The sequence below is a fragment of the Rhinolophus sinicus genome, chromosome 2 (genome assembly GCF_057876585.1).
Source record: "Rhinolophus sinicus isolate RSI-liver-muscle chromosome 2, RSI-T2T, whole genome shotgun sequence".
NCBI classification, from domain to species: domain Eukaryota; kingdom Metazoa; phylum Chordata; class Mammalia; order Chiroptera; family Rhinolophidae; genus Rhinolophus; species Rhinolophus sinicus.
This window is the reverse complement of record NC_142502.1, coordinates 113,901,611-113,913,860: the sequence shown is the minus strand read 5'-3', so window position 1 is coordinate 113,913,860 and position 12,250 is coordinate 113,901,611. Positions and strand designations below refer to the sequence as shown.

At 52.2% G+C, this 12,250-nt stretch overlaps 1 protein-coding gene across 1 annotated transcript in view; it reads right to left on the bottom strand.

Moving 5' to 3' along the window:
- Positions 1–12,250, bottom strand: part of FAM178B (family with sequence similarity 178 member B) — a 106,390-nt gene that overhangs the window by 31,666 nt on the left and 62,474 nt on the right. The window contains 5 exon segments of the mRNA XM_074333924.2: positions 6,442–6,624; positions 6,816–6,862; positions 6,865–6,906; positions 7,220–7,303; positions 7,666–7,691. Coding sequence (XP_074190025.2) covers positions 6,442–6,624; positions 6,816–6,862; positions 6,865–6,906; positions 7,220–7,303; positions 7,666–7,691 — 382 coding nt within the window.

Genomic DNA, 12,250 nt, shown 5'->3' with positions numbered 1-12,250 from the left:
TGCAGCTGCCAGCACTGGCTGCTCCCAAAGAAGAGGGCCATCTTCAGGGAAGGGGACTGTCTTCTGTGGAGGCATCTCCTGGGGTGGCTGGCAGGGCAACAATTCAGCATCTGGGGAGGGGGTGCCCTGAGCACCCAGAAGGCGCCCTGAGATTGCACCCAGTGATGGAGAAGAGGGCATGGGACAGAACCCTGAGGCATGGTCAGGCTCAAGTGGCAGTGGAGGAGAGGCACTTGATGATGGCGACTGAGGAGGGCCAGAGGGAGAGACAGAGATCAGGAGAATGGTGCTGTGAAGCCATGGAAGAGACGGACATGTTTATTCATGACGAAAGGCCAATAGGTCAGTGGTGACAGAGCAGGTGAGTGGAGTGGTCAGTCCTCGACTCCTGGCTCCTAGTCACTCCCACCACCTCCCCACACACACCCACATATAAAATTGAGTCGGGCCCTCTTTGGCAACTCCTCCTCACACTCCTGGCTTCATGGTGACCCCTTTTCCTTGGCTGACCCCCTCAGCTGCAGCCATGGCCCCTTGACCCCTAGACATGACCTTCATCTTGCTTCTTGTTTCTGCAGATGTTGAGTCTGCCTAAAATCTTAGGGTCTTTTGGACCTTGCCTGCCTCCTTCTAGAATGTTCTGAATATCTTCTCAGGTGAGAACTCCCTATAATACTTTGAGCTCTGAAGAATCTGGCATGTGTCCAGGGTTCAGACAAGGAGCAAGAGGGAATGGGGGGGTGTGGGGGGGTGAAGGAGAGTCTGGAGACTCTGGAGGAAGTGGTGGTGGACACAGAATTGGTATAAGGTAAGAGATACATGAACACATTCATGTGCTGAGGAGAAAGAGCTAGTAGAGAATAAAAAGCTAAGGGTATAGGAGTAAGAAGGGGTGATGCAGAAGGAAGACTCTGGAAGAGACAGGGCTGTTGGGCTCCTGAGTGTGGGAGGAGGGGTGAGGAGGAACATCCTGGCAGCACGGAGCATTGAGGAAACAGGGAGGCCCTGGAGAAAGCTGTGGTGCTCCTGCAAGTGTCACCACTTGTCCCCAACACGCAAAGACCTAATGACTTTGGGGTTGCTTTCTCCCAGGGCTGCCCAACTTCTGCTTTGCAGCCAGCTCTCCCTTGGTGCTCAGCATCTGGCTGCTTCAGATGGAAAAGAATCATGTTGACAGGATGCTGGAGCTCCAAGACTCATGGGAAGGTGCAGAGCTGGGCTTGAAAATCAGTGAGGAGCCAAGGGACTTGGGGTGGCAGTGCCCGGGCAAGGTCCCTGGCCAGGAAGAGTGGGGAGGGCTGCTGTCCAGGCTCCTTCCCTCAGGAGCACCTGACCCTGGCCTCCTGTGTAGAGGGAGGCATAATGAGGAATTTCCCCCAACACAGGAAGGATGCCCAAAGTCTGGGAACAACTCTCTCTTCCCTTAAAAAAAACCCCACCAAAACCTGAACATGTATCTCCATCACAGAAGCAGGGATAAGTGCCAAATTATGGCACTTACTTATTCATCAAATATTCAGTGAGCACCCAGGGTAATCTAGTCCCCGTTCCAGGCACTGAGGACACACCTACAACGGGAGCTTGCATTCTAATGTGGGAGGGGTAGATAACACACATGCAAATGCCAGGAACATTTGAAATTTCATGATAAGTCAGGGAAGAAAAGTAAGGTTCTGGGAGCGAAGGTGGGAGCTGATCTGGAAAAAGTGAGCAACTGAGGTCTCTCTGAAGAGGTGACATTGGGCAGAGACCACAGTGATGTGAGTCTCCTGCCAGTGTGGGGGTGGGTGGGAAGTGTGCTGGAAATAGTGGAATTGAGATGCAAGTCCCAGTGCGTTCCAGGGACAGTGAGGGGCAGAGCAGCAGGTATGGGTCACGGCCCAAGGTGCCTTATGGGTCATCTTACAATGGACTTCCTTCTAATTTGATGCTAAGACTTGGGGGATTCTTGGGCAGGGAGTGACTCAATTTTTTTGGTAGCTCTTTCACTGCTAAATGTTTTAGGTTTGATAATGATTATGTTAAAAAGAAAAGCCAGGGTCTTATCTTTCAGAGGTACCTACTGAAATAGAATAATCTGGGATCTGTTTTGCAGTGATCCGGGGGGCAGAGAGGTGGGGTAGGGAGAGCAGGTGAGAGTGAAAGTGACCCCCACGGCCGTAGGGAGCGTCTGCTGAGATGGGATGCGGGGCATGGGGCCTGCTACACCATCCTCTCTACTTCCGTGTATGTTCAAAATGTTCTGTAACAAAACTAGAAAGGTATTAAATGAAAGCGACTCTGGCTAAATGGTGAGAACAGGCTGTGATTCGGTAAGAGTAGAAGCGGGAGGCCAGTAGCATATCTGGAAGAGACATGAGTCCAAAGACAGCAGAAGTCATTTCCAGTATCTCAGTCCCCAAAGATCACTTTGCTACCCCGTCCCCCATGAAAACTGGGGTCATACTTTACATGTGGAGTCATAGTCGTGTTTCATCTAGCATTGTTTTGTGAACTTTCCCTTTCTTCTGTGACGCCATTTTTAAGTACTCTAAAATGTCCTGTAGTCTGGGCACAACTTAGTTTACGGGGGCACTGAGGCTGTTTCCAGCTGTTCACTATTATGAACATCACTGCAAAATATGGTTGTCATCAGATCATTGCTGTTTCCCCTGGGGTCAAATTGTCTGTAGAAGGGTTTGCATATTTTCAAGTAATCTGCTGGATTTGGCCAAGTTGCTCTCTGGAGCGATGGCGGGGACACACACACTGAGAACGGAGGAAGAACAGCTTATGTCTGCGCATCTTGCTGACAAGGGGCAAAGAACGCTGTCATGGTCAGGGCCAGTATTGTGATATTTTAAGAAGCGTTAGTTGGCTCCTCCATCTGATTAGGCAGATGGTGCCACCTTCCCCTCTACTCTGAGGGAGGCTGGGGACATCCATCTACTTTCAGGGGAGCGAAAGCAGCCCTCAGCTCGCCTTCCTCCCAACAGGGTTCCTGGGAGGGGCTGCAGAGGTCTGCTGGGAACACATGCTGGACCTGGACATAAGCTAGATGGCATGAGCTCTTCCCAAGGGCTGCCTGAGCCATCCAGAAAGGCCATGGTCCCCAGATAGGCTTTCTTCCAAGAACCTCCCTGTGGGGACAGAGCCAGAAGTGCAGTTTCCAGGCTCTCAGCTTCACCTGGAAAGGTGCTGGCTCAGGTAGTAAATGGCCATCAACTGTGATTGCATGGCCATCAGCTGTGGCTAGTTGGCCGTCAGCTGTAACCAGTGAGCCATTGGCCACTAATATAACTGCTGTGGCTACGCTAGCCGCAAATGGGGGCTAGCAAGAAGATGGTGGCTGAGCTAGCAAGAGCAGATTGCAGTTAGCATGGTGGATTGCAGCTAACAAGTGAGGTGGGTTGGCAGAGAGAAGTGGACGGCATGTTGCGGACAGTGTGGCTCCTGCTTCCTGTGTCTCCAACCCAGCCGCCAGCGAGAATATACTGGTATGACTCCCCTACCAATGGCTCCATGGGTGTTCCGTTTTGGCCTCACCATGTCCTGCGTTCGTATGTGGGGAGCAGGAGCTGAGACCCTGCATTACACCCTGCATGACACTCCCTTTCAGGTGTTTTTCTCCAGTATTTATTAGGCTGGTGCAAAAGTAATTGTGGTTTTTGCAATTTTTAACCTTTTAAACCGCAATTACTTTTGCACTAACACTAATATAACTGCTGTGGCTACGCTAGCAGCAAAAATGGGGGCTAGCAAGAAGGTGGCGGCTGAGCTTGCAAGCGGAGCAGTGAGGGTTGCGAACAGTGTGGCTCCTGCTTTCTGTGTCTCCGACCCAGGAGACACCAGCGAGAATATAGTGGTATGACTCCCCCATCTATGGCTCCGTGGGTGTTCCTTTTTGGCCTCACCATGTCCTGCGTTCTTATGTGGGAAGCGGGACCAGAGACCCCGCATGACTCCCCGCACGACAGAAATACAATAAAATGTCTAAATAAATGAGTAAATCCCACATGTCTCGAGGATGAACCCCTTTCCTGGTGACAGCTCTCAGTAGGAGACACCACTGGGCTGCTGGGGTGTCTGAAAGCTAGGTGAGGCTGTTTGTTTCATTCACTCCTAGGATTTAAGGGGAACTAACCAGGGGCCCAGAGCTACAAAAACACCAATTCCTGGGATGACAGCTTCATGATGCAAACAGACGAATGATGCCATAAATTTAGGATACGATGAAGGTACTGTGTTGGGAAGGATTATTAAGACAACAAAATTGGTGTTGGGTCCACTGGCTCTTTGCAGGTGGGAAAAATCCAGTTAGATCCATTTCATGTCTACAAAACCAGACTCCAGATGGGATTAAGAGCTGATATAAACAGAAGTATATAAGTACTGGAAAAAAAAGAGAACACAGTATTTTTAGGGGTCTTGGGGTGGGGAAGGCCTTCCTATTCAAGATAGAAAGATTCCATTGCAATCCGCTCTCTAATATCCAACCAACTTTACTGTAAATCTAAATCTATTCTAAAATTAAAAAAGATTATTTTAAAAAGTTTTTAAAAATTCAGTTCACTGGAAGATAATCATACACAAAGATTTAAAAAGGACAATTTACAGCCTTAGGAGAAAACAGTGTCTGAAACATATACAATAGGCAATATGTAAATTAATATAAAAAGAAGATAAATGACCAGACAGAAAAATGGGCAAAAACTATCAAGGGACGATTTATAAAAGAGACACCAAAGGCCAATAAACATGAGAAGATTGTCAATTTCACGGCAATCAGGGAAATGAAAATTAAAACCACAGGATGGCATTTTTCACTTACCAGACTGACTAAAACTTAAAAACAAAACTGAGAACACAGAATGTTAACGAGAATGTGGAGGAACAGGTGTTTCCATGTCCGTTTGGTGGTATTACTAATTGGCACAGCTTTTTCTTGAGGGCCAGATTTGAATCGTGCATATTTTCGGGTGGCAATTTCACCTCAAGGAGTTCATCCTATAGAAACAGCTGCATAAAAGTACAAAGTTTGTAGATGTGGAGAGTCGCTGGACGAATATCCAGAATTAGGGGGCTGATTGCACACACATCAGGGAGCACTATGCAGCCATGAAAAGCCTGCGGTTCGGCATGCATGTGCGTGGGCATACACACGTACAGGTATGTGTGTGTACAGCCCCATTCTCTCAAACACAGGAAAAACGCTTCCCTTTCAGGACTGTGGAGAGGCCTCCTCTCTCTCCACAAGATTCACAGGGAACAGACTGAGCTCCCGTCTCAGGACTGCAGGTGCGCTCAGAATGAAAGTACCTAGTGGGTCCTGGGGAGGTGAGGCTGAATAAACTGCAGGCTGCTCCCAGAAGTAACTCCCTCCATAGAGGGTGGCCAGGGCTGCCTGTGAAGGTTGGGGTCTTCCAGGCCCCAGGACAGGCCTAGTTGGGAGAGTGAGTAGGAAGGGGCTCATTCTAGGTGGGAGAAGCTGCTCAGGGAAATGCAATGAATGTTCTGTGGCCTAAAGTGGGAGAAGGAAGCAGAGAGGAGAGGCGAGGGGCAGGTCCAGAGATGGTCTTATCTCCCTGGGGGCTGAGTTTGCTCACCTCTTTCAACAGTGTGCCAGGCAGTGTGCCAGAAGTGCAGCGGTGCGGCCATGACCCAGACAAGGGGCCTGCCTGCTGTCCCGGAGGGGACCTGCCTAATGGAGAAGAGGCTACCAGAAACAGAGACAAACAGTGGGGCTGTTTCGGGCAGAGGTCAGTGCTGTGCTGGAAATAACACCGAGTGCCCGACTTGAGAATGTGGGTGGTGGGCGGTGGGTGGGGAACATCACACAATGCAGCTGAGGTCTGCACAACAAAAAGGAACCTGCCACCAAAGGCTGGGGAGCTGAAAAGAAGAAAGGAGGGTGGGGACACCGTAGCCAGATGCTAATTGTGCAAGATAATTGTTTTTCTAATAAAACCATGGTAAGAAAACTGGTCTTTTTTCATTTGTAATGAACTCATTAGTGAGTTGTATTTTTAGTTCTTTCTCTGGGGTTTAGAGATGGGAGCTGCAGGAGTGGGAGGTTTGTTGGGACTGGAGGGTGGATCCTGGATCCCAGTGCCCCACCTGTACCAGGGGCCGGATGAGTGTCTGAGGGAGGAGGCTGAGGTGGAGGCCCTTTCACCGGCCCTGGAGGTCACATCCAGGGGGAGCTGCACAAGCAAGCACCAGCAGGTGTGGTGGTGACCGCACAAGCAGCTCAGGGCGCAGCACAGCTGTTGAGGCTATGGGGACAGTGGGCAGGCACCATGGTGGACCACTCAGGAGGGTAAGATGATAGATCAGTCATGAGGCCCGGGGCAGGAGGGACTGTTCCCGGGCATTCCAAGGACCCCCAAGCAGTGCTGTCCCCTCTAGGGGCCAGTCCGGCCTTACTGAGGAGGCTGGGTGGGGCCCAGGGGTGCGCGTTACCTCCCCCAGCCACTCCTGGAAATTGTCCAGGTGCAGTACTGGGAGCTGCTGGAGGTTGGTCTTGGGCAGCAGGCGTTGCCGGCTCCACGTCCAGGCCTCTCGGCTCAGCACAGCAGCTCCATGAGGTCCCAGAGGTTCCCGTCGGTGTACTCCCCGGGCTGGGCTAGGGCAGAGCATCAGGATCTGGCGAGCAGACAGAGGCAGCGGCGCCTCCCTGGGAGACAGGGTGCAAGCTGAGACACAAGCAGCAGGCGGGAGGCCAGGCGCCCACGTGGAGCAGTGCTGGCAGCCCATGCAGTGACTGCGGGTCTGCTGAGCATGCCGTCCTGCTCGATGGCACTCAGAGCCAACCTGCTGAACAGGTCTGGACTCACCTTACAGACATAGCTCAGGCTGATGTCCAAGGCGGTCTCCGGGGGATGTCCTGCTGCTCACTCCAGCTCAGGCTAACCTGACTTTTAACCACTCCAAGGCAAGACAAACACAAAGGGAAGGAAATGGGAGGAGTAGGCACCAGGGGAGAACAGAGGCAGAGAGGGGGCTGTGCTTGCTCAAGAACAGATGGCCCAGGGGACCATCCACTCAGCCTGGGACACTGATGCCCTATGTGAGCCGTTCTCTACTACTGCGTAACAAATGACCCCCAAACGCAAGGCTTAAAATCAACCTTTATTATCCTGCACGGTTTCTGAGGGTCGGGATCAGCTCAGGGTCTCCGGATGTAGGGGACGGGGCTGCTGTTGTCTCAGGGTTGGCGGAAGGAGCTGCTCGGGCTCACTCACAGGGTCATTGAGGTCACCGGGCCTCAGCTCCTCACTGCTGGGCCTTGCCATGGGCTCCTCACTGGGGAAGCCAGCTTCCCCTACAGTGAGGGACCCAGGAGGAGAATGCTTGGGACAGTGGCCGTGGCCTTCCATTCCTAACCTCAGGAGTGACATCCCACCGCGCCTGCAGATGGCTCACTTTTGGCCACATAGCCCAGCCTGACAACTACCATTCCGGTCAAGCCTCCAGCTTGCTTTCTGGGACTTGGAAACCGGAAAATCCTACTCCACTGCCCCAAAAGAGTCTTCCTCAAAAGACTTCTCTGTCCGTTGGGTGTGGTGACTGCCAGCTCCGAAAAGCTTCACACTGCAGCTTCCAGAGTCAGCAAGTTGGGTGAGAAGCAGAGTGAAAGTGGCTCTTGAAAACCCTCCAAAGGCGTCACACTAACCCTCCGTTTACCTGTGAGCCCAGCATGGCCAGTGCTCCTGGAGTGAGGGAGCAAATCCAGCTGGACCCAGGTCAAGTTAAAGGCCAGGGTCATACAAAATCCCAGTCAGGGTGGCACGATGCTTACAGAGGGACAGCAGGATCACACTGCCCTTTGTACAAGCTCACTGGATAAAGGACGGAGTAGGACGCCCCCACTAAATGATGCTCTCTGGCCAAACGTGTACTGTGGATTTCAAACAGGTGAGGTGAGTGTGTGACAAGTCTCCCTTTGCTGTCACAGGCACTTCTCTGCTCTTGTGGACTAGCGTGGAGTCCTGCGAGCCGAGGGCTCTCGACAGACGAAGGTGCCGATGATGACAAGCAGGCTGCCCCCCGTCGGGAAGGCACCGCTCCCACAGCCCCGGGAAAGGTCTTGGCTTTTCTTCACTTCCTGGTGCTGGTGCTGCTTCTCCGAAGGGAGGAGGACAGATCATGTCTCAACATTCAGGAAGTTTTGTGCCAACAAACCGATGCTGCGGAGTGGGGACTAGTACTGGGCTCCACCATTCTTCCAGAGCTTGGCACTTACTAGGGCCAGGGGTTTAGTGGGGCTGATGTTCACCTCTGGGTACTTGGGGCTGTGTCAGTGTGGTTGTAGCAGCCCGTGAGCCCATGGGAGGGGGATGCGTCCAGATTTCCCATGGGGTGGGGGCAGTCACAGAGTCAGCTTCGTGACTGCTAGAGAGCACTGGGAATTCAGTTTCATGCTGCCAGAGGAGGTGGAGTGTGGAAAATGAGAGCTGGTGTCGTCTGCTCTGAGCTGGGGAGAGAAAGTGTAGCTGTGACAGAGGCTTCTCGTCCATGGGAGGGAATGTCAGCCTCCTTCAAGGGAGAGGGCAGACAGCCAATTAGGGTGTGCCCTAGTGTTTCCCTGTGCCACCTCTCCTGGGGAACAGCAGGCAATATAACGGGCCCAGCATTCCCTGCCTTCCTGAGGAGCCACTTGACTGAGACGGCAGTGTGTGTGATCCCCAGGCCTCTACCACTGCTCGCAGCAGATCACGGAGCACTGGACCTCGGAGCCTAAGCACCCAGCTCCTCTCCTGCACACAGCAGGTCAAGAGCCAGCTGATGGTCCCAGCAGTGGACTCCATGTGCAAAGCAGCTTAGTCTGTGGCATGCTTCGTCTCCCCACCCTCCATCCCTGGTTGGCTAGGTTGAGGCTCATAGCCTGTGGGCAGCGAGCATCCAGAAGCTAGACCCTGGGTCACAATGACACTGTTCTATATTCATTGAGTAATCTCCCCCCCTTTCTCCTACCCCCTCTCCAGTTCAAGCCATTGTTTTTCAGTCTGGTTGTGTAGGACACAGTTCCCTGGCACATGCTGGTATTATGAGCCTTGCGCTCCCCCCGGCTGAGGCAGTGGGTCACCAGTCGTCGGTTGGCTGCTCACAGCAGTCATTGAGTAATCTTAAGAGGGCCACGTCACTGACCTCTACCTCAGTCTCCATATTTGTTTTTCCCAAGGGTTGAAAAAGTAATAGTTACTATCTGTATGCTTGTCCGACAGTCTCAGCAGGGGCGGGTGAGGGAGGTGTGTGCACTGTCACCACCACAACCAGAAGCAGCTCTGAAGGCACCCAGCAATGGTCCCATGTGCAGGCTGCCAGCAGCGTACTCTCCCCAGGTCTGCACTGCTGAGCCAAGCCAGACCTGCTATTGGCCACAGCCGCTGAGGAATGGATGCTGGAGGGAGACGAATTTTACCTAGATCGAATTACACTGTCCCAAGAGGGCCAGTTACCAACAGGATGCCCTTTCAATGGATTTCCTGTCATTTATTTACCTTTGGCCTCTGCACCGGGTGGCTCCCACCCTCCCAGAAGGCCAAGTGGAGGAAGGCTTCGGGCACCAGGCAGCAGCAGCCTTGCTGGTCTCTAGCAGCTGGTCCCATGTAGCGGACTAGGGCTCTTCAGCTGGGCTTTGTAATCAAGATTGGCCTTGGGAGACCAGCCATGGCCACCTGAGGATCTTCCCTCTCTTCCCAGGTGAGATTGCGCAGCTGGGTGGCACAGCCCCCTACAAGGATGCTGAGCTCATTTAGTGTCCTCCTCTGCTCAGCCCCCATGCTACATCTCCCTCCCCAGCTTCAGTCCTGGGCAGAGGGCTACTCCATGTGCAACAGGCAGACATCAGCCCATCCAAGCGGTCCTTTCTGAAAGGAAGTCTTCAAGCTCTCCATGAGATGGTGATGGGTTTTAAAGAAACCTGAGATGACCAACGGATGGTAGGAGACCTGGATTTCTCACAGTAACTGGAAAGAGCCACGTGGTGGGGCTGCACCCAGAGAATGCTCAGCCCTCGTTCCCAGCCGTGGCCATCATGAGGCTCTGTGGGTGCCCCGCAGGAGAGCCACAGCGTCTGTCCTTCCAGGGGAACCCTAGGTGGGATATCCTTGGCAGTCGGCAGAGAAGAGACTAGCTGGACGTGGACCCAGCTGGCATGGGACGAGCTGCTAGGCTAGTCAGGAACAAGATGAGGAGGATGGTGGGGAGAAGGCAGCCTGCCCTGCAGCTGCTCTTGTGTCCCAGGTATCCGTGAAGGATGTCATGCCCTCAGTGATGAAGCTGGAACCTTCTTTTTAAAAATTTTTTTTATTTATTTTAAGTGTTTTTTCAGGCGCCATCAACTCCAAGTCAAGCAGTTGTCCCAATCTAGTTGTGGAGGCCGCAGCTCACACTGGCCCATGTGGGGATCGAACTGGCAACCCTGGTGCTACGAGCGTCGCATTCCAACCAACTGAGCTAACCGGCCACCCGCTAGAACCTTCTTCACGGCCCCTGAGCATGCCAGAGACGTCGTCTTCCCACCGTACGACTCCCAGAGCTTCCCCCAGCACAGCAGCCAGGCAGCCAGAAACACACCTGAGCACCTCGGCCACCCCATCCCACGGGAGGTCACGGGAGGCATGTCCAATACCTGTCTGCTTCTCGAAAGGCTGTGTCTAAAGAGACAAACCTCCCCAGGCCTAGTGGCTTTGCAGGTGGTCCCAGCCTGCTCTGACAACTCCCCACTGGCTCCTCAGGGCCAGTTCTAAATCCTCTTGGGAAAGGGTGCTAACAGCCAGGCCCAGGTGTGGAGCCAAGGAAAGAGGCATGGCTGTTACTGGGGAGCTCTGGGCCTGTCTAGGGACAGTGCGGTTCTGCCTGCCTGCTGCACAGGTCTAGCTGCGCCTGGTACAGCGGAAGTCTGCGTGCTGGGGTCTGTTCCAGGTGTTTGAGATGATGCGTTTAAAGGGCCACAATTCTTTACAAAATAGTCACAGGGATGTACAAGGTCTGACAATTAAGTTCACGAACTTGTTGCAATGATGCTGCTAACCTTTTTTGATATCAGAGGGATTATTCATTATGAATTTGTACCAACTGGACAAACAGTTAACCAAGTTTACTATTTGGAAGTGCTGACAAGGTTGCATGAAAAAGTTAGATGCCCTGAACTTTTCGCCAACAATTCACGGCTCTTGTATCACGACAATGCACCAGCTCACATGGCACTGTATGTGAGGGAGATTTTAGCCAGTAAACAAATAACTGTATTGGAACACCCTCTCTGCTCATCTGATCTGGCCCCCAATGACTTCTTTCTTTACCTAAAGATAAAGGAAATATTGAAAGGAAGACATTTTGATGACATTCAGGACATCAAGGGTAATACAACCACAGCTCTGATGGCCATTCCAGGAAAAGAGTTCCAAAATTGCTTTGAAGGGTGGACTAGGTGCTGGCGTTGGTGCATAGCTTCCCAAGGGGAGTACTTTGAAGGTGATCATAGTGATATTCAGAAATGAGGTATGTAGCACTTTCTCTAGGATGAGTTTGCGAACTTAACTGTATGACCTTGTGAAGTACAGAGAATATAGTTTATAATGTTGCAACGACTAGTGCCAGGTGGCTACTAGACTAATCAGAGGGGTCACTCCATAAGTTATATAAATATCTAACCACTATGCTGTACACCTGAAACTAATATAAAATAATACTGAATGTCAACTGTAACTGAAAAAAATTTAAAAATTGAAAAAAATGAAGGACCACAGTTGTAATGCCCACCTGCCCCCTGTGGGCTCCAGATATAGAGGGTCTGTCCTGAAGCACAAGGGGCAGGAAGCCAGGAAGAAGAGGGGGTGGGGGAGTGAGTGGCTCTTTGCACAGTGGACTGGGTGGTTATGTCTCCAGTGTCACTTCCCACTTTCCAAGTGGGCATGAAGCGCTCATCAGAACAGTTACAAGCGGTCCTTCCAAAGCCCATGGCACCCACCCTGCTTCCGATGTGCATTTGTTTTCTGAGTGTAATTCTTTCCTGACTCATCCTTACAGTGCTGTGACTGTAGCCCTGTGCTGGGGAAGAGGCAAGTGGCTTATTACATCAGATAGGGGATGCAGGGGTAATGGGGGCAGGAGCACGGCAGGCTGGCACATACGCGGGGGTTGGGGGGTTACTTATAGGGCCAGTGTGGTGCGGTTTGGCAGACAATTACTAAACACAGTCAGGGCACAGGTTCTGAAGAAATCTTGGGCCTTCCCCATGGAGGAAGATCTACCTGCCACGGCA